This window comes from Ictidomys tridecemlineatus, chromosome 6 (assembly GCF_052094955.1).
Source record: "Ictidomys tridecemlineatus isolate mIctTri1 chromosome 6, mIctTri1.hap1, whole genome shotgun sequence".
NCBI lineage: Eukaryota > Metazoa > Chordata > Mammalia > Rodentia > Sciuridae > Ictidomys > Ictidomys tridecemlineatus.
This window is the reverse complement of record NC_135482.1, coordinates 43,857,971-43,885,294: the sequence shown is the minus strand read 5'-3', so window position 1 is coordinate 43,885,294 and position 27,324 is coordinate 43,857,971. Positions and strand designations below refer to the sequence as shown.

The 27,324-nt window shown below is 37.0% G+C and overlaps 2 protein-coding genes and 1 long non-coding RNA gene across 7 annotated transcripts in view; 1 reads left to right on the top strand and 2 right to left on the bottom strand.

The window, feature by feature from the left end:
• The window catches only part of Lgr5 (leucine rich repeat containing G protein-coupled receptor 5), a 124,781-nt gene extending 116,914 nt beyond the window's left edge, over positions 1 to 7,867 (top strand). For 2 of the 4 annotated variants that reach the window (XM_040280316.2, XM_040280315.2), the window contains 4 exons: positions 672 to 797; positions 1,929 to 2,074; positions 3,701 to 3,784; positions 5,129 to 7,867. In XM_040280316.2, the coding sequence (XP_040136250.2) occupies positions 672 to 797; positions 1,929 to 2,074; positions 3,701 to 3,784; positions 5,129 to 6,240 (1,468 nt within the window). In that variant the 3' untranslated portion in view covers positions 6,241 to 7,867. The remainder of the gene's footprint in view (positions 1 to 671; positions 798 to 1,928; positions 2,075 to 3,700; positions 3,785 to 5,128) is intronic. The other 2 variants (XM_005330412.4, XM_005330411.4) reach the window with 1 other exon arrangement.
• LOC144378607 (uncharacterized) lies at positions 561 to 21,228 on the bottom strand. Its single transcript, XR_013440453.1, has 3 exons — positions 8,612 to 21,228; positions 5,176 to 8,509; positions 561 to 5,068 (listed from the first exon to the last, which is right to left on the bottom strand). It is a non-coding gene; the product is annotated as an uncharacterized LOC144378607 (long non-coding RNA).
• A 4,950-nt stretch (positions 21,229 to 26,178) lies between these two features.
• Zfc3h1 (zinc finger C3H1-type containing) overlaps positions 26,179 to 27,324 on the bottom strand; it is a 49,194-nt gene continuing 48,048 nt past the window's right edge. For both annotated transcript variants that reach the window (XM_005330415.5, XM_021729908.3), the window contains exons 34-35: positions 27,206 to 27,268; positions 26,179 to 27,076 (exon numbers count right to left, since the gene is read on the bottom strand). In XM_005330415.5, coding sequence (XP_005330472.1) covers positions 26,939 to 27,076; positions 27,206 to 27,268 — 201 coding nt within the window. In that variant the 3' untranslated portion in view covers positions 26,179 to 26,938. The remainder of the gene's footprint in view (positions 27,077 to 27,205; positions 27,269 to 27,324) is intronic.

The following is a 27,324-nucleotide window of genomic DNA, read 5'->3' as shown; positions in this document are numbered from 1 at the left end:
GAGCTTCCCTGCTCCTACAGGGCCATATGGGCCCTTAAGTGGATAATTGAGATCTGAGTGACAGCTGGTTCTGATTATTCAGGTGAAGTCCATTTTTGCTGAGTAATCAGGTGGAACGGAAGAAGATGTCAGTTTTGAAGGGTTTCCTTTTTTATTGCTTGCCATCTTGACTAATGGAAAACCTTCCTGTGCACCCCCCTCTTTATTTTTCCCTCCTCTTCTTTCCATCTCTTGCTCCTTTCTCTCCCTTTTTCTTATCTACTAGGGAAATAAGAATTGTGTAGAACTTAGGATAAGATGGGAGGGAATAAAGCCCTGACTTTTTTTTTTTTATCTCTACTTCCTATTAATTTTCAAATAAATGTAACAACTTCCCCCTTGATTTTAGATATCTCCATTTGGCAAAATGGAATCAAATGCAGAATGATTTGGATGCAATTAAAACTTTTTCCCCTGCAATTCTGATTGCAAATAGAAAAGTTGTCAAGAGCTAAAACCAAAAACGGTTACTTTTACCATTAAGAATAAAGACACACACACACCAAAAAAAGACTCAAGACTCTGCTTAGAAGTTTTTATTGAGCAGTTTAATCATCTTTAGAATGCTTTTTTAACCTAACCGTTTTATGCTAACACAAACTAAAAGCCAATTGTTGTTTGATGTTTTGCAGGGACCTATCGTCCAACCTCCTGTCGTCTTTTCCTGTAACTGGGTTACATGGTTTAACTCACTTAAAATTAACAGGAAATCATGCCTTACAGACCTTGATATCATCTGAAAACTTTCCAGAACTCAAGTGAGTTTGTCATTAAAGCTAATAAGATACGTTTGTAGTCATGTGAAATAATAGACATGTTATAGTGGTTTTCTAAATTTATGAGGTCACGGGACATTTTTGAATTGCATTTCATGCTCTCAAGTCCCCACCCCTGGACATGGTTAGAACAAGCCCTGAAGTGGGATGAAGGCATCCTTCTCAAAGATGCCTCCCAGAATTAGAGAGTTCATGGAAAGAGTTTGAAAACCATTGATCCATGGGACATAAACTAGGACAGATAATTAAATAACATTATAGTACTCTGTTTACAAATTTTAATTCATCTAGCTTGTGTATATGTTATACTGAAATGTGCTAAATTAATATTTGGGGAAGTTGTGCGCTTCAAAACCTGTTATGCTTATTAGCCGTAAAGAAGTATCTTGAAAGATTATATATGTATATCTGTGTATACATACATATACATACATATGTTTTAAACACAATACTTTTTAATATATTTTCAATATCATTAAAATAATATAATGCCAAAAGTTAGTTTGTAAAATAGAAGAGAGAAAAAAATGTTAAAAAATGCCCCTCCAAACAACATTTTTATGTGTTTTTTCTTTCTAGATTTTGTCTCATTTATTTAATTATTAGTCTCAAAATATGCATAGACATTTATATCAAGTTTTAGCTATTTAAATAATATTACAACATAATGTTACCATAGTTTTCCTAGCATTTAAAATTTTTTTTGTATAGTTGTAGATAAACAGCATGCCTTTATTTGTTTAGTTTTTAGGATGAACCCAGTGCCTCACACATGCTAGGCAAGCACTCTCCCACTGAGTGACAGCCCCAGCCCTGGCTAGCATTTTTTAAACCCTTTTATTATGGAAATTTCCTATCCTGTGAGTGATGGAAGTTGACTCACTCAGCTTCAGCAATTACCAACATTCCATGATGATAATTTTTATTAACTCAATTATTGTTATAAGTAGCACTGTAATGAACATCTTTATGCACAGAATTTATATTTGGATTATTTATTTAGGTTAAAATCCAAAGGTAGAATCATTTGGTAAAAAAAAAAAAAAAAAAAGACAAACACTCCATTTAATGACCCATCTTTCAAGCTGTGTTTTTTGTCTTGTGCTTCTAAAGGATTATAGAAATGCCTTATGCTTACCAGTGCTGTGAATTTGGAGTGTGTGAGAACATCTATAAAATTCCTAATCAGTGGAATAAAGGTGACAACAGCAGTGTGGATGACCTTCATAAGAAAGATGCTGGGATGGTTCTGGTTCAAGGTAAATCCTACTAGGTCAATAGTAATAAAATTGAGACCAGAAGAGTTGAGAAAAGTCATCAAACAGATCATCTGAACTCAGACCAGTCTTTAAGTAACCAACCCAGCAAGAATCAAGCCCCCTTTGAAAGACTTGCAGAGAAAGACAAAGCTCCCTCTGGGTTTATTCTAAAAGTTCATCTGTTCTGTTGGTGAATTCTTAACATTTATATTCATGGTTAGATCGTCCTTATCACGAGTTGTCCTCAGGGGTGATTACTGATATTGGTATTTCCATAAACTTTTAGAAAGGTACCATTCCTGTGGGAACTTTTTTCAACCATGCTGCTGAGCTTTTTTCTCCAAAAGACAAAATCTATTTTTAGTCTTATGGCCTGGGGAGATTCCTCTGTATTTCAACAGAAGGACTTAAGAATTCAGCTTCTTATCCAACCAATTCTAAATCATTCTCCCCACTCACTCCCCACACAGGTATCTGTCAGGAAGGTGGAGTGAGATAATGTCTGTGAGGCCCTTGGCTCTCCTTGAAGTAAGACGTTACTTAGACAGACAGCAATGCACCTCAGCCACACCTGTGGTGATGAGGAGGCGCCTCAGGCAACACCTTCTCTTTTCCCTGCCAACTCTTCAAGTTTGCACAGGGTTTGAACAGAAGGACTGCTCATTCTTTAGGCCTTAATGATTTGTTGATTCCAAAGCAAGTGTGATTCAGTCTGTTTTAGGATTACCTTAACATTTCTCCCTGTGTGCGTATTGACTTAAGGAGCTGATATCTTGGCCTTTGGCACATTTTATTTTTCTTCCCTCCCCCCTGTTTTAGGCCATAGCATGAATCTTGCTCTGGTTCTTGCTTTGTTTTTGCTCTTTTGCCTCACATATTCTAATTTTTACTACCTTCAAGCATTTAAAAAATTAAAGTGCCTACTATGTGTCAGGCACTATACTAGACCCTGGAGGTACAAAATAAACAAGAGAAATAAGGTCCTTCATAGAAATTATTTTCAAGAGCAGTAATTCTCAACCCTGGGCCCCCTATTAGAATCACACAGAAGCTTTCTAAAAATACTGGTGCCCAAGTCCCACACAATACCAATCAAATTCACATCTTTAGGAAAATGTATTAGACTGTGAATCTCCTATTTCATGAATAGTTAAACTTGTTCTCTGTTACACAGAATCCCCCAAGGAAGACTGAAAATTATTGTCCCTGATTCTCCCTCTTATGCTCAGAGAACACAGCCCAGAACCTTGGCACTGTGGCTACTGTAGTGTCCCCTGCACTGTATGGAGAGGCCCATAGTCGTCCTATAATTTAGGTTAGTAAGAATTAAGGCCAAGACTTCCAGGGAACAAGAACAGAATGAGAGTGCTTAGATGTTATAACCTAGAGTCTGGAGTCACTCTCCCTCACCCCTGGAACACTACGTCATGGGAGCTTGAGTAGAACGTCCAACACAACTTTATAATAGACTTTCAAGAAAGCTAAAGCCCAGGGAAAGGCAGGTTGTCTTGCCTTCACTTCCCTTTGTGACAGATTATATCTGGAGGGCGACCCAAGATACTCTTCCCTGGAATTCAGTCCCTTGAAAGGAGACAGAACTAATCATTCCAGGCCTTCTTCCTGCAGATGAGCGTGACCTGGAAGATTTCCTGCTGGACTTTGAGGAAGACCTGAAAGCCCTTCATTCAGTGCAGTGTTCACCTTCTCCAGGTGAGAAGCATAGAAATGCCCAGCTGTAGCATCCACTATTGATTCTAATGCCATCAACACTGTGGCTACACTTCAGAACTAAATCCAGTCTACCTTGTGGGTCATCAGTGTCCCTCTTGGGGAACAAGGGTGTAAACTACTTATAAGTGTTCACTTCCTGGAATTGTTCTCCATTCAAAAATGGGAGTTTTGTAGGAAACTTATGATTCAGGTCATAGAAACTAAAGAATCAAGCATGTATTTAGAGGTATGTGTTATTCTTAAACCAGTTAGCCTTTTAGCCTGAAATGGCTTGTTTGCTATAATCACTGACTTTTAAAAAATGATTTAAATCTTCTCTTACAGAAATAACTATTTGGTGAAAGCAAATAATGGTTTTTATAAATAAGTTTGGTGTTTTTTTTTTCCTCAAAGAATTCACTTAATTGTCCTGTTTCCAGAAACAGATGAGCCAGTTGAAAAAAGACAACTGGCAATGGTTAATATTTTATTTTCAACAATTAGATCAAGTCTGTTCCCTGTGTTTGTTACCTTCCTGTAACAAAATAACTGAGATAATCAACTTAATAAGGGAAAATGTTTATTTTGACTCATAGTTTCAGACCGTGGTTGCTTGGCCATATTGCTTTGGGTCTTTTGCAGCACAGTATTTCATGGCGGTAGCACATGGAGAAGGAAGCTCATGGGAGCAGGGAACGAAAGAAACAAGAAAAATAGGGGCCAGGGTCCCAATATTCCTTTCAAGGCCACACCCCAAATGACCTAACTTCCTTTCACTAGGCCTCACCTCTTAAAGTTTCCACCCCCTCCCAACAGGGCCACAAACTGGGGACCAAGCCTTCACTACATGAGCCTTTGGGGACCATTCAAGATCCAAACTATACCATTACCTAACAACAAATGTCAATCTAAAACTAGGATGAGACTTTCATGAAACTCCCATACTTGATATCCTAATGTTATGAAGTATTTCCCTAGGATTCTCATTTTCTTCCTGTAGAACCCTTACTGAAACATTCTGAAAAATATGAAAAGAGCAGGCTATATAGCTTTTCACCTGGTCCCAACACTGCTATATTTTGGAGACCTTTAATCAAGTGACTGAAGGCCCCATTTTGTTACAGGAAGGTAACAAATTCATTCTCTGTGTACATGAGTACCTGGTGTGATCAGTCAGGGCAGCAGAAACTCCAAGGTGATCCCAACAGTGGTTTGTGAAAGTGGAGCATGCCATGCAGTACTGTGAGTTATGATGGCTGTTACTGGCCTTTATCTCTTGCTGTCCTAATAAGAGAAACAAAAGGACAATTTGGTAAGAGTTGTCAACTCTAATTTGAAACACAGCCTTTTTCTTCCTTGAACTTTCAGGCCCTTTCAAGCCCTGTGAACACCTGTTCGGTAGCTGGCTGATCAGAATCGGAGTGTGGATCATAGTAGTTCTGGCGATTTCTTGCAACACCTTGGTGATTTCAACAGTGTTCAGATCACCTCTGTACATTTCCTCCATAAAACTGTTGATTGGGGTCATTGCAGTGATGAACATGCTCATGGGTGTCTCCAGCACTGTGCTGGCTGCCATAGATGCATTCACTTTTGGCAGCTTTGCGCAGCATGGTGCATGGTGGGAGAATGGGGTCGGTTGCCAAATCATTGGGTTTTTGTCCATTTTTGCTTCAGAATCATCTGTTTTCCTGCTTACTCTAGCAGCTCTGGAGCGTGGGTTTTCTGTGAAGTGTTCTGCAAGATTTGAAATGAAAACTCCTTTTTCTAGCCTGAAAGCAATTATTTTGCTCTGTGCCCTGCTGGCCCTGACCATCGCCACAGTTCCCCTGCTGGGTGGCAGTGAGTACAGTGCCTCCCCTCTCTGCCTGCCCCTCCCCTTTGGGGAACCCAGCACCACTGGCTACATGGTGGCTCTTGTCTTGCTCAATTCCCTTTGCTTTCTCATAATGACCATTGCCTACACCAAGCTCTACTGCAACTTGGAGAAGGGAGACCTGGAGAATATCTGGGACTGTTCCATGGTGAAACACATTGCTCTGTTGCTCTTCACCAACTGTATCCTTTACTGCCCTGTGGCTTTCTTATCCTTCTCCTCTTTGCTAAACCTCACATTTATCAGTCCTGAAGTAATTAAATTTATCCTTCTAGTAATTGTCCCACTTCCTGCCTGCCTCAATCCCCTTCTCTACATCCTCTTCAATCCCCACTTTAAGGAGGATCTGGGGAGCCTGGGAAAGCAAACCCACCTCTGGACAAGATCAAAACACCCAAGCTTGATATCTATTAACTCAGATGATGTTGAGAAACAGTCCTGTGACTCAACCCAAGCCTTGGTAACCTTCACCAGCGCCAGCATAGCCTACGACCTGCCTTCCAATTCTGTGTCATCGCCAGCTTATACAGTGACGGAAAGCTGTCATCTTTCATCTGTGGCATTTGTCCCATGTCTCTAATTAATATGTAAGGAAAAGTTTTTCAAAAGATGGGAACTTGAAAATGTGAGATTGAGGACATCAGAGCAGTAACTAAGAAGACTGGGGTGAAACTGGGTTTAAAAACCAAAAAATAAAATAAAATAACCTCTCAGAGTGATAAAACTGATACCTATTGATACTTGAGAGTGAAATACAAATCTAAATGCTGCTTGTATGTTGTTGAGCTAAGAGATAGATCAGTCACATTACTGATATTGACCCAGATCAAACAAGCAAATTGAAATGCTCTTTAATAAAAGAGTCTCCATGATTTTGCATTCTCTTTAAACTCACCATTATGAGTTCAGTGGAGAAGACTCACTTGCTTACAAAATGGGTTTATTTAAACTCCCAAATCTCTTAAAATACATTTGAAAGCATTGGGAAAGTGAAGGTTTGAAATGGCTTATATTACTTATAAAAGACTATGGCCCACAGGATTTCATTTTAATGACTGTATGGAGATGCTTTAGTCTGCCTTTGCCTTTCCTCAGAGAAGATCCTTCTCAGTCACCAGTTCTGGATAATATAAGGCAGTATTAAGTCATCTATAGTCACATCATTTTTACAAATACTGGGTTTTAGGACTCAGCACTCTATGGTTTCACTCTTTATGGAATAAAACTGATTACAGGGGCTGGGGCTATAGCTCAGTTGGTAGAGTGCTTGCCTTGCATGCACAAGGCCTTGGGTTCAATCCCCAGAATTCAAAAAAAAAAAAAAAAAAGAAAAGAAAAAAAAAGAAACCCACAACTTATTATAAATATTTTGAAAGGCAAATTAACTGAAATTATTAAATTATTCCAAGGCAATCATGTACAGGCAAAGTTTGTCTTGTCTAACTCAGTTTAAGTCCTTGGTGTCCAAAGCTCAGAAAGGAAGTCCATTGCAGGCAGTGAACATACCTAGAAAAGATAGCAAGCATGTGGGATTTTTTTTTTTTTAATTTCTGGTTGAGTGCACATTTTTTGTAAAAGATTCAATGGATGTGCACCTTAAGATAATGATCAAGTGCATACATAACAAAAATTAAGTCCACCCATAAAACTTCTCATGCATGTATTTCTAGTCCCTCTGGCCACAATTTGGACAATGCCTTGGACTCAATAGAGACTTGGTAATATTTTATCTTGTTTATTTACCTTGGTTTTAGCTACATTCTCTCTGGATCAACCACTTGATGTGAGGAACATTACTCCTCTGATTATTCCATATTAATACATACATGTGTTAGATATTATAAGAGACAAATTATTAAATATGAAGAGTCAAAGGATTAAGTCTTAACTTCTATTATCCTACATTAGCTTCATTATACCCAAACAAAAAGTTATTAGGTAGATTTATTTTTATATAAGCATGTCTATTTTGATCAGATGTTTTAACTTGAAATTTTAAAAAATACATTTATGAGATGTTTTATAAGATGTGTAAATATAGAACTGTATTTATTACAGTAAAGAGTCAGTGACATTAAAGACCATGATAATAAACCATGTACAGTGGCATAGCCTTCCATATATATTGTTTCTCTGTCCATTTTCTTTAAATTCATCAACTGTATGTAATATATGTAAATATATAATACTTGTAAATAGATTCCAAATTTGCTTTTCTATTGGATACAAAATAAATTTGTAATAAAATGTGTGACTATAAAACAAAATATTTTCATGTCTATTTATTGAACCCACAAGGAGACATACGGTCCCCTAATGTTTTTAACTTGGGAGGTTAAGTACATTTGCTATGTAAGTATTTGCACTCTCATACTTTAAATACATTATCCATATTAAAAAATAATTTTTTCATAAGAACAAACCAAAATATTTTTGCTAGATCCTGGATTAATAAGTCATTTTGTCATGACATTGGTAAAGTTTATTGTTCCTAGTGATAATTTGGATTTTATAAGTCAGAACTTACACTGGCCCCAAACACTTTTTTAATGTAAGAAGAAAAAAAAAAAAAAAGGCACACACAATTAGAAAGGGATACATGAATAACAAATCCATCTTAAATTATTCAACATGGACACGAGTTTCCTATAAATTCTTCCTTTAATGCAAACATATTTCATGACCATGTCAAGGCCAAAACAATAGGACCTGTGATTTTCAGGATTTAAAGAAATTCATTCCTGGGCTGGGGATGTGGCTCAAGCGGTAGCGCGCTTGCCTGGCATGTGTGCGGCCCAGGTTCGATCCTCAGCACCACATACCAACAAAGATGTTGTGTCCGCGGAGAACTAAAAAATAAATATTAAAAAAAAAAAAAGAAATTCATTCCTCCCAGTAAGTTCCCAAAAACATAAGAAATAAAATAATTTTCCTAGATACGTGTGCCAGACCTTTCAGCTTCAGTAGTGATTGCTGTTCTCCCTGTATGTGTTGCCAAATGAAACAAAAGTACTGGTTAGCAGGCTCGGCATTATGGCTAAGTTCAGTCCGTGTTTACCGAGCACCCCCAAGGTGCCTGGCACTGTGTCCCACCCATCCATCAGGCTTAACCATATGCTTTAGCCTAAACCTAGTTAACAGTTAAGCCTAGTTAATGAGGTCTTCATGTACAGTACATGCTTGGACTTCAGGTAAATCAAGGATTCACTCCTCTTAATCTCACCCCTCAGCCCAGGCAGCAGAAAACTCTAGAGAGCAACATATCTCAGTCTTTCTTCTCAGCATACTTGTTTTTAGGCAACCAAAGTTAGGAACAAGTCCTGGCAACCCCCTCCTATCTCTCTTGCTCAAGAAAACACAAGTCAGTAATGTAATTAAAAGAAGGAGGAGGAGGAGAAGGAGAAGAAGAAAACATTTATATCCATGCTATTTTCTTTAAAAATAAATCCATAAGCTTCATTACTTTAATAGCAAACACTAGTTGCAATACATCTCACACTAAACACTACTATATTAAGGGTCTGAAAAATGTTCTTCAATATACAATACAGCACAAATTGAAACTGCATCTACAAATAAATCTACAGGGAGAAAGGAAAAAATATGTCATAGAGATAGACTGAACCACAGTAAAAACAATGTAACAAATCAAAAGAACATAAAGGAATAATCTATCCTAGAATATGTGGTTAACAAATTTATGTTTTCAAAAGTGGATTCATTCACTTGACAAATATTGTGTGCCTACCATGGGCAGTGCTGTATGCACTGGGGATAACTAAACAAGGCCTAGAATTTTCATTCAGTGGAGTGGAGGTAGGCAATAAGCTTATGTACAGCAATTCCTGATACAAACGTGTGAAAGAACTGAAGCTATTTCAAATAGCATGAAGGATCCAGGCACATAGTGCACGCCTATGATCCCAGCATCTCTAGAAGCTGAGGCAAGTGCATCACAAGTTTGAAGCCAGTCTGGACAATTTAGCGAGACCCCACCTCAAAAAAAAAAAAAGGGCTCAGGATGTAGCTCAGTGGTAGAGCGCCCCTGGTTCAATCTCCAGTACCCAAACAAAAAAACAAAAACAAATAACATAAAAGGATTGACAGGCATGCTAGTTTAAATGTGGCGCTCAAGAAAAATTCTGTCTGGAAAGATACCGTATACTGATTTCATTTGTAAAATATTTGTCTTTGTTTTTGCATTCAACCAGTTACATCAAGAAAACTCATCATTTTCAGTCCCTCTGTTCATGTTACCTATAACAAACTATTTTGAATGACATTTTAATAGAAAAATATAATATATATAATATATAATATATATATAATATAAATATAATGAGCTGGCTATTACTACATGTAATTCTTTTTCTCAACTCTTCCTGAAGAGAAAATCATTCTTTTTTTTTTTAAAAAAAAACAACAGAGTTTTATTCTCCCACAGTTCTAGAGGCTTGACGTCTAAAATGAAGAGTTGTAAATGTGAAATAGAAAACATCCTTTCATTTAGATTTGGCCCAAAATAGAAAAACAAAGTAGTAGTAAAGGAAATAAAATTAGCAATACCCTTTTAATTTAGAACCAGAAAAGCTCTAACATCTGAAAAAATAACAATGTCCTGCTTCTTTTGTTAATCTTACAATTACACTTAGCTCAGGGGCCCATTAGCCAGCATGAGAATGTCTTAGATAAACAGATGGATCTCACTGTGACCATACTTGTTCCACTCATATTCTTCATTCAGCATTTGGAAATTTTATTTTATGGTTAAACTGTGCAGACAAAAAGGATGATCTCTCTCTAGGCCATTGAACACTGATCATTTTCTCTGTCAGACTCATGGTCTTTAAAATACAATTAGGATTAGATCTTTAAAATACAGTTAGGTAGCTTTTCTTTGCAAGAGAGATGGTGAGTATGCTACCACACCTCATTTCCTCCTTATGAATCTTTCTAAAAGTGTTGAACAGAGGGGCTGGGAGGTAGGTCAATAGTAGAACACTTGTTTAGCATATGCAAGGGCCTGAGTTCCATTCCCAGCACTGCAAAAATATATAAAAAAAAGATATTGAACTCAGATTCTACACTGACTCATTTGCCTCAAACACAAGTTTCAGCAAGTCTGACCTTTGATGCATATGGGGTAGGATGATAAAACTTTAGCTTGTTTGGATTCAGAAACCTGGTAGAAAATACATGTGTTGAGCTAGAGAAACACTGTGAAATACAAGTGAAATTGGATAGCAAAATGATATCCCATCTAAGAACAGTCAAAGAAAATGGAAAATGCTTCACCTAGAGAAAAAAATTAGATATTTGAATAATGGAAATTTACTAAGTGCTTTTCAAAGTATAAACTTACAGCTGGCCAGGTAGACCTGGGTTCAAGTTCTAGTTCTATTACTCTCTGTATGAACTTTGGGTAAAGTATTTAATCTTCTCAGCTTCAATTTTCTCCTCAGTAAAATTGGAATAAACCACCAACTTTATTGGGTTGGGAATATTAATAACTCAGTGTATATAAATGTCTCAGCACAGTATCTGCAAAGCAGCAAGTATTCAATAGCTGCTTACTGTCTTTGCCCACTTACCAACATGCAAATCAGGCTTTATCATTTTACAGGTGAAAAAGCAAAGCAAAAAACGAGTTTATAAGGTTAAAGATGAGGAGGAGCTAGTGCTAAAACACAGGTTCTATTTACTAGCACTTGAAAAACAACCACACAGCAAGCCAGCTTTCAGAGAACAAGAATCAACTGGTGAACAACTTAGGGAGACCAAATTAAGCTCACCTGAGAAATATTCATTCAGCAGGTGTCTTGGATACCAAAGAAAGTCTACCACATCAAGTAAGAAGCTAGACTGAATATCAGTTGACTTCCCAGTTCCCAACATTCTAGATGAATTCTTTCTAGCCTTCTCAGAAGAAATGTCAGGCTTGAGAAATGGCTGCGGAAGGCAGAGACTCTAAATCTGCATCCTGAACCTGGAGAACATAGTTCTGTGTCATTAGAGGGTGAGCAGTTGGTCTCTTAGTTTGGTGAAAAATAAAGACCTGGGATTTAAACTCACTTGTCATAGAGATCTTGGTAGAGTACCAGGCAAGCTTCTTAATTTCTCCAGCTCTTCACTGATGCTGATCTTTTCCCTCAAACTACTGATGAAATATCAACTCTCTTATGGCAGGTTATAGCAGGTTGAAATCTGTTCTTTCTGCCACTGAACAGCTAAAAGTCAACTAAGCCAGAGTCATAACTCAAAATTGTAGAAATATTAGCACTAACAGGCAATACATGGCAAAATTGAGATGCTTCCCAGTTAGTTTTTCTCTTCAGCTGCATAAAGTCCTTGTCTATCTCTCAATTTTCTGCCTTTCTTCTTCTTTCCCTTCTTGTTTGATCCCAAGCTGTAAATATTAGAATATTTAAGTGAAATATTCCATAACTGTGGCTAGTTGGCTTTTTTGATCATAAGAATAGAAAGTTATTTGGAGGACACCTGTGGCAATAAAAACAAAGATGCAAATCTCTTAATTAGAGATGACAGAACTGGGGCCTCAGGACCAAACCATGGGGTGTTGAAGTAGAAGGCTTATATTCAGCCTCAGGCTAAAGTATTCTTTTTGACCTGGGATGTGGTTTTCACCCACAGAGCCACCACAGAGAATCTCTACTAGATTGCCTACTAGAGCTGTGGGATTTGGACTATGACTGGAACCCCAGAATGGCAGAGCTATCAGAAATATGCAATGCCTGCCTGGGAAACTGCAGGTACCAATACTCAACTCCAACCTGGTTTGGATATGGTTTGTTCCCACCAAAACTTTTCTTGAAATTTAATTGCCAATGTAATGATCTTCAGAGGTGGTGAAATCTTTAAGAAGTGATTAAATTGTTGAGAGGAATTAACACCTTTCTTGAAGGAATGGGCTCTTACCACAAGAACCATGTGTAATAACAAGTTTGGCTTTGTTTGTTTTCTCTTGTTCCTCCACACATACCCACTTGTCCTTCTACTGTCCCCCATGAGTTGAAGCAGTGCAAAGCCCTCACTGGCACCATGCTAGTGGACACCCTAGTCTTCAGAACCATAAACCAAAATAAATTTTTCCTTGTACGTTATCCAGTCATAGGAAATGAACTAAGTCAGAAAATGGGTGCTACAAATGGGGCACTGCTATAACAATCCTGAAAATGTGAAATCAGCTGTATAAGTGGGTAGAAAAGGGCAGAAGAGTTTGGAGGAGAAAGCTAGAAAAAATAGCAGAGCTTTAAGGGTGATTTAAGGGTGATTCTGGTGAGGGCTCAGAAGACAAAAAGACTAGTAGAAAATCTGAAACCTCTAAGAAATAACTTAAGCAGTTTGACCAGAATGCTGATAGACGTATGGACAGAAAAGGCCATTCCCACAAAGTCTCAGGTGAAAGTGAGAAAAGTTTTATTGGGAAAGAGAGTAAAGCCATTCTCATTTTAAAGTTGCAAAGAACTTGAGTGCATTGTATCCAGACCTAGAACTTTTCAGAAGGCAGAACTTCTGAGGGATGAACTAGGATTTCTGGTGGAATAAGTTTCCAAGCAAGATACAAAAGGAGCTTTAGGGTTACTTCCAATTACATATACTAAGATATGTGGAAAGGGGATAATTTAGACAATTTATAATTAAAAGGACCATGGTGTAAAAATTTAAATATAAAGAGCAAAAAACTATGAAAAACCATGTAAGAGTGAGGTCAAGCAACTGTTTTTCCATATTTTTAATTGAAGCATTATAGTTGTACATAATGATAGGATTTGTTGTTACATATCATACATGCACACAGTATTACAATAGCAACTATTTGTTAAAGATATTAATGTGGATAGAAAGGAGTAAAGTTCTATTCATCTGTACAATGGGAAAAATGCCCAGAGGGGTTTCAGAAATATTTGAGACTATTCCTCTCACTATAGACCCTGAAGCCTAGGAGGGCAGAATTTTTCCAAGGGACAGGTCACTCCACAAATTCACAAATGGCTCCCATTGTAGCTCAGACTACTATCTGGTGCATGCAACAGCAAGCCTTGGTGGTATCCATGTCCATACACTGCTAATTACATAGGTTACAGAATGCACAAGCTATAGAGGCATGGCTTCCTCTGCCTAGACTTCAAAGAATGTATCGAACTGCCTGGAAGCCCAGGCAGAAAACTTCCACCCACAGAGCCACCGCAGAGAATCTCTACTAGATTGCCTACTGGAGCTGTGGGATATGGACTATGACTGGAACCCCAGAAAGGCAGAGCTATCAGAAATATGCAATGCCTGCCTGGGAAACTGCAGGTACCAATACTCAACTCCAACCTGAGACAGCTGCAGCATGAATGGAGCCCCCACAAAGCCATAGAGACAGAGCTGCCTAATGTTTCGGAGCCCCAAACCCCAATGTGTCTAGGAGATACCTGGCACATAGAGAGAAAAATTATTCTTCTGCTTTAATTCAAAATGTCCACCATCTTGGGTTTTGGACTTGTTTGGAGCCTATCATCACTTTCTTTCTTTCTTTCTTTTTTCTGTCTCTTTTGGAATGGCCATGTCTACTCTATGCCTTTCCCACCATTATAGACTGGAAATAGATAACTTGTTCTTATTTCACAGTATCACAGCTGAGAGAAATTTGCTCGTCACCTTATATTTGATTCAGATGAGACTTTGGACTTTTGAATGAGTGTTGGAATGAGTTATGACTTTGGGATTATTGGGATGAAGTGAGTGTATTTTGTAAGTGAGGCGGACATGAAGTTTGGGGGACTACAGGTAGAATGCTCTGGTTTGGATATGGTTTGTCTTCACCAAAACTCAACTCAAAATTTAATAGCCAAAGGTTCAAATCTCATACTGGTTTGAAGTGTTCCAATAAATAGCATCCTTTCTCTCAATCTAAGTTCTAAAGAAGTGAGAAATTAAAATAATAATAATATTAAAAACAACAAAAACAATACAAATACAAAGCAATCTATCGTGTTTTCCTAATAATAACCTTAACCTTGGTACCCAATATGGCTTAAATATCTTGGCAAGTGAACTTTCCAGAGTTTGCCATATTCTCTTCCCAGTCACCAGTAGTATTAGATCACAGTCTCCCTACACAGAGGAGAGACTCTATACCTTTTCCAGGGAGCAGCAGGATTCATGATTTCTGTGGACAGCCTACTTCCAAGATTTAAAAAAGAGAGGGAGAAGCTTACCCAAACAGGCCAGATTTCTCTCCCACAGTCCCCAAAAGATCAATCATTCCTGCTCCCCCGAAAAAGAGTGAGTATACTAAGATGTGAGGATTGTGACATTAATGGAACTCCCTCTGCAGGGAAGATAAGAGCTTTTCATTGTTAATAGCTTCTATTTTATTTTTAAATATATTTCAAGTGATGTTTAACTGGAAAATCGATCCCACCATAATAGTTATTATGAGGATTTAATCATTGCCAGGTGTGTGTTAGGTACTTTATATGTACAATACCTTATTTAATTGGGACACAAGCCCATGAGATGGGTCTTGTTATCATTTCTGTTCTCTAGATGATGAAGTTATAGCACAAAGGCTTATTAATTTGCCTAAGATCCCTGTCTGGTATAGAGTGAAGATGGGTCCTAGAGACATTTCTGTCAACAGCTACTCTAATGATTTTCAAAGTACGGTCCCTGGGAACTTGTTGGAAATTCATGTTCTGAAGCCTCCAGTCATAATTCTGGAAGTGGCATCTAGCAATCTGTGTTTTACCAGGCCATTCAGGTGATTCTGTTACAGGCTAAAGTTTGAGAACTACTGCACCCTGCCGCCTACAGGAGCAAGGTATTAATAGGAGGAACTAAGCTATCACTCTTAGGGCAAGGGAGAACAGTTAACAAAGGGAAAAGGAAGATGGTCACCCTAAGTCTAGAGAAAAGGGGAGGGGAGGCATACAGAAGAAATTTGATTTTACACTAAAAAAAATTTTTAAATTAAAAAAATTTTTTAAAAAAGGTTGCAAATGTTGGCTATTATACATTGAGTAGGAAAAAGATTTACTTGGTCAACATCTCTATCCTTATTAACCTTTACCTATAAAGAATTTATGTAGCACGCATTTAGGTTAATGTAATTATTCACGAAACATTCCGCCAGGCATGGTGCCACATGCCTGTAATTCCAGTGGCTCGGGAGGCTGAGATAGGAGGATTACAAATTCAAAGCCAGCCTCAGCAATGACGAGAGATCCTGTCTCTAAATAAACTATAAAATAGGGCTGGGAATGTGGCTCAGTGGTCAAGTGCCCCTGAGTTCAATCCCCAGTACAGAAAAAAAAAAATCAGAGTGGTTACTTTGAGGGGAAACATAACACAGTGACTGTGTATTCAGATTCTGCAGCCAGGTATCCTGGGTTCAAATTCCAACTCCAACCCTTATAGGTTGCATGACCTTTGGCAAATTTCTTTATTTCCCTTTCTTCAGAGTGCTCAGCTATAATATTGAGTTGATAAAATATTTACATTATACTCTGTGTCAACAAAGTCCACTTTACAATTGCTACTGTCTGCGTATCTATGTATCCTCAAGATTCATATAAATGTTGAAGTACTAACCCATAAGATAATATTGGAGGCGGAGGCTTCATGGAAGCTCTGCTCTCATTAATTTGATTAGTGTCCTTATAAGAGACCCCAGGTCCCAGCTAGTTAGCTGGCTCTTTTACCATATGAGGACATAGCTGGGAGTTGCCATCTGTGAAGAATGGACTCCCACTTGACACCAACTTTGCCATCTCCTTGATCTTGGGCTTCTAAGTCTCCAAAAACTCTGAGAAATAAATGTTGGTTGTTTATAAGCCAGCCAGTTGATAGTATTTTTGTTGCAGCAGCCTGAAAGGACAAGGACACTAACTGTAAAAGTCAAAAAAGAAGTAAAATAGTTTATTGTGATACACAAACTTTTTAGAAAAGTTTTCATTTTCACTGGAGGGATTTACTGTTAATATGTATCTGACACTTATTTGAATAACTTCTTAAATTATAATCTCCATTTCATAGTAAGAAAATGATCTTTTTTTGGAGGGGGCTTACTAGGGATTGCACTCAGGGGCACTCGACCACTGAGCTTCATCCTCAGCCCTATGTTCTATTTTATTAAGAGACAGGGTCTCACTGAGTTGCTTAGTGCCTCGTCATTGCTAAGACTGACTTTGAACTTGCAATCCTCCTGCCTCAGCCTCTCGAGCCGCTAGGATTACAGGCATGCACCACTGCACCTGGCTAAGAAAATGATCTTGCTTGACATTTTAATCAAAACTTGCTAATTTCCAGGTATGGTGGTGCATGCCTGTAATCCCAGTGGCTCAAGAGGCGAAGGCAGGAGGATCACAGGTTGAAGCCATCCTCAGCAACTTAGTGAAGCTATAACCAACCTAGTGAGACCCTATCATAATAAAAAATTAAAAGGGCTAGGCATGTGACTCAGTAGTTAAGCATCTCTGGGCTCAATCACTGGGTATCCCTCTCCCCCCCGCAAAAAAAAAAAATAAAAACAAGTTGCTAATCACTGAGGTTTGCTGTAAACAAGGAAGTGGCCCCCCCCAAAAAAAATGATAATAAAATTTTTAAATCGTGTACTTTTTACCCAAGGCTTTTTTTCTAACAAGAGCAGAATTGGCCCTCTGGGGGTATAGAGGGTCTATGATCTAAATTAGACCATGTCTTTGTTTCTGAATAACGTAACTTTATTTCCCAATGGAAAAACAAGAATTCTTGATATGTTGCTTTCTTGTAATAACTAGAGAAAGATTGGGCAGTTGATTCTTGCCTGTTACAATCTTTGGGATATTCAGTTTTTCCTCTAAATATCTGTGTAGTATGAACAAAAGTTTAAATATTTTTCATGTTTGACTGGGGGTCCCTAAAACAGCCAAAATTCAATGGAGATGAATGACTCCTCTTCTATACAATTTATTTTTGTGATTTTAATTGTTTATGGCTTACAGGATTTAGAGTGTGTTGGGTTGGTTTAGTGTAACAGATTGCATAGGTTAAAGACACCAAGCTGATGAAGAAGCAGGTACTATGAATTGAAGCAGAAGGATGCATTTTCATTTCAAAGGGAAATGGTACAAAATAATGGAAACTTATTTCACTATTTGCAGGCCTATTGATAACAGGAGTTACAAGAGTTGTAAAAGTTTTTCCAACATTGTTTTATAATCATTATTTGTTCTTTGGTTCAGTATCGAAGGCCAATCTTTGACATGAGAAAGTCAGAATACCCAGGAGATATAACCTGTTTAGAGGAATCAATTTGATCCACTTAGGAGTTAAACATCCTTCTTCAATTTTTGATACAAGTATGAATTAAAAGACTGCTGGGACAGTTCTGTATTCAAATATTTTGGAATATGAAGGCTGTCTCCACTGACTAGATATTCTTTGCTTCCATACTCTTCGGCCTTCCCCATCCAATTAAGACTAAAATCCATTTCTGCTTGCATCATTAGCCCTACAAGTAGACTGTACATCTGTTTGTGGTCTGCAATTCATACACTGTCTTAGCTCCCTTTCCACAGGGACTAAAAAGTCTCCCACCTGTGCAAGTTGCACCTGGACCTATTGATGAATTTGGTTGCTCAGAGAAAAGCGCTTCCATCATTGTAGCAGTCAGGTTCCAAAATCACCTCTCAATGATCAGTACCCACTGTTATTTGCATTTCTGCATGATCTCCTCTTATTTCATACAAGGGCTAAGCTGTGGGACCAATAGATATCTCAGTATGTCATTTCCAAGATTGGACTATAAAAGACTAAAACTTCTGGTTTTGGTTCCTTCCCTGTCTATCAGCTCATGCTGGAGGAAGTCAGCTACTCTGCCATGGAGCTATTCAGGTAGAGCTAAGTAACCATACATGTGGTGAGAAACTGAGGCCTGCAAAAAACCACATGAGCCTCAGATGACTTGATAGCAGCCCTGGCCAATAGTTTGATACAAGTACCTAGGAGACCTGAGTCACACTCTGTCTCAAAATAAAATATAAAAGGGCTGGGGATGTAGCTCAGTGGTTAAAAGCCCCTGGGTTCAATCCCTGGTATCACCTCACCACCTTATGTCAAAAATCAAAAACAAAACAAAACAAAAACTATGTAACTTGAAGCTATTGTATTTCAGACATTAAAATAGATGTCCAGTAATTTGGGACATTTCTTCATTCTTTTCTATTTTAAACAATGGAAATCCATGCATTTCTCTCTAGCCTACAATAGTGTTTCTGAAATTTTAATATGCATAAAATCACATGGGGAACTTATTAAAATATAATTCTGACTCAGTAGGTCAGGGTGGAGCCTAAGATTTTGCTTTTCTAGCAAATTCCCAGAAGTGCCCAGAGATACAGAAGATAAGGAGCAAAGATCTAGATTACTGTAATGTTTTCCTTAGCACATTTCCTACACTGGGGAATCTTCAATGGGAAAAAAAACCTGTACTTTCTTTTCATGTCTTTGCAAGTGTCATCTTCATTCATCAATACTATTTTGTTTCCAAAGCTTTCTTAGAACTTTCATTTGCCAAATAAATATTGGTTCAAATGAAATCTTACTCATTAATTCATATTCTGTGTCTCTATTTGTTCTTCAGGTCTTCATCTAATGAAAAGTTTAATCAAGTAATCAGATTCTGCCACCCTATCTTCTTTTATTATACCAAAATACTTCCCTAATCCACATTCCAAGTCATCCTTCTTCAAACAGTTTCTACAATCACTCATCTAGTATGACCAGTTGTGGCTGTTATTTACCATGTTCCAGCTAGATACCGTGCTAAATCCTTTGGCTGTATGCTATATATCTTCAGAACTCCAAGTGAGACAAAGACTACTATTAACCCATTCTTAGAAATGAAGAGTTGTGAACTTTTTCATGATCATACAGCCAACTCTGTAATCCAAGGGGAACGTGAAGAGAATTTAAGCACAATGAAAAAGCTTCTCAGCCCTATCCACTAGGCATCTAAACATGCAGCTCTCTCATTGCCCATTCTTCCACAATTCTCGCCTTCAACAGAAACTGATTACTTTCTTAATTAATGTAGCTGCAAGAACATATCTCTTTTTCTGACCTAAGTAGTAAATGACCTATCAGCAATGTTATTCCTCAGGCACAGGGCCACAGGTGTTGGGCTGAATTAACTTACAGTATTTCAGAGGACAAGAACCTCCACTGAATCTGAGGTCAATTTTTAAGAAGGGTGGGGGTAGTTGATGAGAATGTTAAATATCTGAAAAACCCAGGGGTATCTGATTTCAAACACGGTGAATCCAGCTGTTTCCACATTTCTCTTTCAACTTTTACCTCTGCTTTCCTCTTGAGTCTCACTCCCAGAAGGATCTAACAACACTGTGTTGAGGTGCTACTGTCTTAATAGTATAGAAGCTTCCGGCAGGCTTACACACTATTAATTGATAATAAAAAGAGTGAGACTCTTTATCAATGATTCCCTCAATGGTCTCATTTATTGGACCAATTTTACTCTAGGGGTTTTAAGTTACCAAATAAGGGCACATATTTAGGACTCAACCTCCTGAGTTTGTCATTTACTATCTTTGTGACTTTTTTTTTTTAATATTTTTTTAGTTTTAGGTGGACACAATATCTTTATTTTACATTTATGTGGTGCTGAGGATCAAACCCAGTGCCTCATGCATGCTAGGTGAGCGCTCTACCACTGAGCCACATCCCCAGCCCCTAATTAACTTCTTGTGACTGTTTATACCGGTAAAATGAATTCAAAGCAGTCTCTTGTTGGGTTGTGAAAATGTAAATGTTAGTAAACCTCAAGCACTTGGAATAGTATTCCTTATGACATGAAGTCTCAAGAGTGTTGATTTTTAAATGCCCATTCCTGAGCCTGTCTGATCAACTAAGTCTAGAAACTGCTTTCAGCTTTCCTGTTCCAAAGAACTAGAGACTTACAGAATGGAAAGGGCTTTAATGTTTTTGTTGTTGTTTTTTCTAATTTAGATCTTAGAACAAGTTAGGATCAAGGTGTTAACTTCACCTCATGACAGAAACTTTTTACCCACTGTTATTTCCATTTTTGTTAGTCCTAACACAGAAGGCTCCTTTGCAAAGCTCTGGATTTATTCTAGACTATTTTGATAAATACTCTGCTAGATCATACTGCTTTTATTGAGAGCCACATTTAATCAAGTAAATACTACAAATTATCCTTGGCTCCTCCGTTCTGCAATTTGTATCTTTGTCCATCACTGGGATCATAGTTTCAGTCAGGCTCAGCCTAATTACAATAAAAAACATAGCTTAAAAAAAAGAAAGAAGAGGCAATTCTTTTTAAAGTGTGCTTCTGGGAAATTATCTTAAATGCAAACTTTATGTAAGTCCTCTTCTCTGATGAGATCATTTTATGACTTTTGCCTACAAGAATAAGTAAGTTTAAATTGGTCAATACTGCCATGCCCTTCATAGACAACTCCAATAAAAAGTGGAAAACAGCCTGGGTGATTGGCTGCTCTTTTGAGTACTGAATTAAGAGGTTGCTTTTATCCTTTATTACATGCAAAAAAACAGAGATAGGATTTTCATAGATCCTCTTTGACTTAAAAACGTAAGGTCAAGACTTTCTTTGAATGGATAATTTAAGCTATAATTTGGGACAGTAATATATAAAAAACAAGCCACTGAATTTAGATGGCAGTTTTGTTTTGTTTGAGATGCTGGAGGTCAAACTCAGGGCCTTACCTTTGGCAGTGGATACCCTGGTTATTTCCAACAATGTAAACAGAACACCAATCCTCTACCACTCAATTCCTTTGGGCTGTTGGCTATCATTCTCTTTCATAAGGCTTACTTCAGTAGGTATATTTTACCTACTGAATTTTATCCATAGTCCATGTCTCCACACCCATCCAAAAACTGGAAAGTGAACCTGGAGTCAGGATGTGATGCTCTACCGCTGAGCTATATGCCTAGCACTTTTAATTAGTATGTGTGGGGAGGGGGTACTGGGGATTGAACCCAAGGTCACTCCCACACACTAGACAAGTACTTTACTGCTGAATTATACCCACATTCCTTTTTATTATTCAATTTTGAGACAGGGTCTCATCAAGTTGCCCAGGCTGAGGTTAAGAGGCATTCAAATCCTCCTGCCTCAGCCACCAGAGTAGCTGGATTACAACTGTGCACCACCATGCTCAGAACTTGGGTTTCTTAGAAATAGCAATTAACTCATGCATGAGCATTGGTAGGATCAACTGACAAGTGATGAAAATATGTCCAGAGGAAGCAAACTGTTATTTTGTAGCATCTCTGCCATTTTGGAAAATGATTCTAAACTCTTTTGTCTTTAAAGATAATTTCTAAACACCCCTCAGGTTAAGTGCATGTATTTCCATATTTTGTAGATTTGGAGATGGAAAAGGACATCAGCAACAATGAAATGGCCTGTCATGATTATACAGTTAATGTAGAGCTAAATTAAACACCCAGATCCTTGAAATATGTGTCTTTTCATCACATTGGTTGACTTGCCTATATTTCCTGAAACTATTTCTTTGTAGCTCCATTTCAACCAACACAAAATAAATGCCAAATCTATCCTCAGGCAGACTCTTAAATTTGACTGTCTGATGTGCCAAGCTGACTATGTTTTGGCCTTGGCAGTGGATACCCTGATTATTTCCAATAATGTAAACAGATCACCAGTCCTCTACTACTCAGTTCCTTTGGGCTGCTGGCTATCATTCTCTTTCATAAGGCTTACTTCAGTAGGTAAGAACATTTACAAGATTTAATTTGCCCTTGATTTTGGATAACCTGATAGTTTTGAAGCTTTCTGGATTACCTGTGCAAGGGCAAGTACGGTATATGTTCTTGTAGAATGCATGTGCCAGTAATTTTCACATTTATATTTAGGGTTCACTTAATTCATAGAAGAGTCATATTTGTTTATATTTTGGATTGCCTTCACAATTTATTAAAGTCTTCCAAAAAATACTGTTATTTTATGGCATTTAGAAAACAACTGACTTATTCTGAATATTCTATTCCATTTCCCATGTATTAAATTCTGACTTTCAACTGGATAAATAATTCAGACTCACTGACACTAATCACAATCCTATCACTTAAGACCAATCACACTGGCCGCCGATATTCTAGAACCTCTGCTTTCTTGATGAGACTATATATTCCAAGCTTTTTTTTAATTCCAAGCTTTTTTGTTCTTCAACTGAAACATTTCTGGTTTTACTTAGCTTCCAGTTAATTGCAAACATTTCTGGTTTTTTTCTAAAACAGATCATTTGGAGAAATCAGTTTGAAACAATGAAGACACTGAGCAATCTCTAGGCAGTTCTTCCATATTAAAAAAAACAATAACCATATCTCTTAAGAGTAATGTGTAGTTTTCACAGAGTACTGAAATAGTGCTCTGCAAGTTGTAGATACTACTAACTGATGGAAATAGCACATTATTCATGGATTATTCAAGAAGTTAGAGGGGAAAAAGCTGAAGGTAGTAGCAGCAGTTCTAATTATAATCAGACTTTCCATAAGAGGGCTCTTTTTTAAGTTGGGTCGAAGATTCCTCTAAATGCATGGGGATTTTCAAGCACATGTTGCCTCCAAAAGGGCTCTATTCTAAACAGGCTATTATTGAGTTTTATACATCCTACCGTATTGTCAGTTGTGAATAAAATTTGCAAAAAGCTTTTTAGAAAAATTTCAAAATATGCACAGGTTTATAAACATGTGCAAATCCTTCTACAATAGAGGTTGCAATAGCATGTAATTTTTAAAAGTAGCATTATTGGCTTCAATTTTTGAGTAACATGTTATGAGGTCCCTCTTTGAAGGTGACTTAAATTAATAAAGTAGAGACACATGCTATATCCATTTTACCATCTGTGAAAGAAGGATATGGCTTTCCGTTACCTATCTCAAAGGAGTCAGTCAGAAAAAGCTGAAAAATGTTTTCACATTTAGTGCATCAAACCACATTCAAAAAATTCTATGTAACTATTACCAAGGAGAATTATGTGAATGGTGGTGTAAGATGCAAGAAAGTGCAGGGCAGACCAGCAAGACCTTAGGTGGCCATTCACTGTCCCTCACTCCCATAAGTAAAATACAAGTGAAGAACACCTGCAGAAAGTTAAGAAGACATTTTGGCGGCCTACAGAACAGAATCATAAAGAAGGTCTTCGACCCCCCACCCCTTTTCTGCTCTATCATCTATATTATGGAGCACCAGAACTTGGAAAGCTTAAGACCCAATTATAAAATTATGAGGGACAAAACCCAAACCAAAACAAAAATAGAGCATTAGAAATGTTCCTTAGAAGTCTAACATTTTGTTCCAAAATGTTCTGCATAATAATTACTGTTAATCTGTACTGAGTGGCAATGATTTACTTGTAAGTATAATCCCAAAACATGAAAGATCACTAAAATTGTATTTGCCCATTCTTCCCTTGTACTAATGTTAACACAAATATGAAAGCAGACTTAAGGAAATTATGACTTATCTGTGAACACAAGACAGCTTTAACTGAGAATATTGGCTCTGCTTTTTACTCTAGTGACATGTTCCTACTTTTTCAATAACCTGGAAAATAAATATTTGAACTACAATCTCCAATAAATTCCTCTATATTTGTTGTTAGTCTTAATCACCTTTCGCTTGTCTGCTTAGTGCCTTTAACTCTTAGATGTTGCACCTGGAGATTGTTGCTTACTTTATGATCTAGGTTTATATGCCCTTTAATTGAAAGCAAACCGCCTTAGATAATCCTGTGACAACAATGTTACAAGGTCCATTTTCCGTTAAAAGGCAAATAGAAATATTAGGTTGTTCTCTAAAATGAAGAAAAACACATAAAAATACATCATAATCTACCATTCCATTTCCTTTATCAGAGATAAAACCACACAGACTAAAATGCTTCTTTTGTGTGTCTTTTTCCTCCAGTTAGGGTTGAGAGATGCGAGAATTAAAATTCTCAATGACTAGTATTTTCTTCCTGTATGACATTCCTTTACCGAAAGATTTCAGTCGTACAATATGTTCAATATTTTTATATTCAAGTTACTTTAACAGTCATATCAACTTTGATCCAAAATTCTGCTTAATAATTTAATTATATACTGAAAGCCCTTCATTAAGGAAAAAAACTGAATATGGCATAACAGGAACATATTCCTCACTCTTAAATAGTATTTGCTATTTGTACATGGAGGTTAGAGTAAGTTTGGAAAGTGACAGGGAAAAAATATGATGTAAGATGATATTTTTAAGGCAATATAATTTTTATAAGATAACTTTACAGTTTTAAATAGCAACAAGACCACTGATCAAAATGAAAAAGGACCTATTCCTACATGATTGTGTGTGAGATGTGAATATCAAACCCTGAGTTTTTACAGTGTATAGCCTACATGGATGGACTCTGGAGTTGAATGGACCAATTCAAAGTACTCTTTATTAAAAAAAAAAAAAAAACAGGTCCAATAGTTATTGCTGATGTAACTGTTGGTGCAACAAAAGCTCAAAGCTTTGCACTATCTTCTAAAAACCAAGACATTCTAGTTAATATCACAACCATTAAACCATGGGGAAACAGACTACAAATATCATTCTAAGCACCTAACAATAATTTTCAAATAATAAGAGTAGAAAAAGCTATTAAGGTTAAATATTCAAATGCATACAATGAAGGGATGGATATCTCTCTGGGATTCCACCCCAAATTTGTTGATTTTAGAGAAAAATCAGTAAGTTTCCAGGTCTTTTTTTTTTTTTTGGTTAAACAAAAGACACTAGAAAAATTGTTTCTATTCTTAACCCCACCAAATAGCACTTACTAGACAAATACATACTGCTTGGTAGACATATGATAATGCTTCAAAACATGGTTTTATTTTAAGCATTACACAAATGAAAAGACGTGCAAGTGTGTTATGTCATGGGCTGCTACTCTGTCTCTAACAGATTGCATGTAGCAAGCTGTACCAAATTTTAATAGTTTGTATCATTAACTATTTTTCTGTGAAAGTGTAAACAATTCAATACACACTGAACAAAAATTAAGGTCTCCTTCGTATTTGGCAATATTGATATTTAACACAGCATGTCACTGAGCAAATCATCCAAACTATAGTTGGGAGATAGTTTCTAAGAACTGATTTTGAGAGCAATAAGTTTAATGGTAGTCTAAACCTGTCTATTCACAGTCCTCAAAACAGAACAGAACCCATTTTCCCATTAGTTAAAAAGTCACTGGATTTTTTTTTAATGGAAAGTAATTTCAGAATTAATAAAGTATTGATATTTTTTCAATATGGTGAATATCCATATTTCCTACTTTAACCCATCCCCACCAGTGTGAAAAGTGAATAAAGACAGCAACATGTTTTAAAAAGTTAACTTATATTAAAAATATTTTTTATATGAACAACTTTAATACTACAAAGTAGTATTTCAATACAAAGCAGTTCAAATATTAACTGTTCTTTAAACTGTTAAACTTTATTATAAATTAAAATTTCTTTACAAAAAAATTGCACATAATATTTGACCACTCTTAGGTTCTGATGCACTGGCATTTGCAATAGTTTCTTTAATCTTCAAGTTAAACAGTCTCGGCAAGGAGTCCAGAACGTAGAAAGGGCAATAAACAACCCTGTTAGAACATTCAAGTGCAACTAGCAGACTTGTGGCCATGGCAGTTACACTTTCCTTAAGATGGACTGCTTAAGTTTTAAATCCTGAAATGAAGAATCTCAAAAGATTTAAAAAGGAAGAACTAAAAGGGACTGCCTGCTTTTTAACTGTAAACACAGCCCTGGAAATTAAATCCCAAACAAGAATCTCTCAGGCATCAGAGAGTGTCAAGTGAATCAGGAATAGCACAACATAAAGGGAGAAAGTAAAAAACAAAACAAAACAAAACAAAAACAAAAACAAAAAAAAACACAAAGTAAAATTAAAATAAATGTCAGTCACTTTCAGGAGCTATACTTACGTACATGATGTTATGAGAATCTGGAAGGGCCTAGTAGCAGGCCAAACAGGAAGTTCATTTATCCAACTGAAGAGGATCATGTTCATTGCTTCCGGTTTTAAGGATAGGATATTGTAGGGACTTGAAATGATCATTATTGTCTGCTTTATACAGACCTTAGCCAGGGATCAGCCTAATCTTGAAGAATCATTCAAATAATTTTGGCAATTATTATAAGGACTTAGAACTGACTGCACCCAGTGTTCAGTGATTCTTGCTTTCTGTTTTGTTACTGTTTAAATTTAAGAGCTCATTTAGGCTGACTCCAATCTCTTGGCACTTGGAAACTAGTTTTCTCAGGTTATCAGTTTTACCTCCTTCTGATGCTTCAAACAAGAGTTGCTGTAAAAGATAGGGAAGTATAGAAATAAGACATAGCTAGAGTTTGAGCATTACCACATCAATGGATATGGCACATGCAGAAAATTTATAGGAAAACATCAAGGTAAAATAAAAGATAAAAAGCATTACATCTTTCCATAGTGATGCACAAAGAGGTAACTTCTGTAAGGCTCTCTGATATAAACGGTGGACCTATAAGATAGATACACACACAATCCCATCAGAAGACATGGTGAAAAAAAATACCT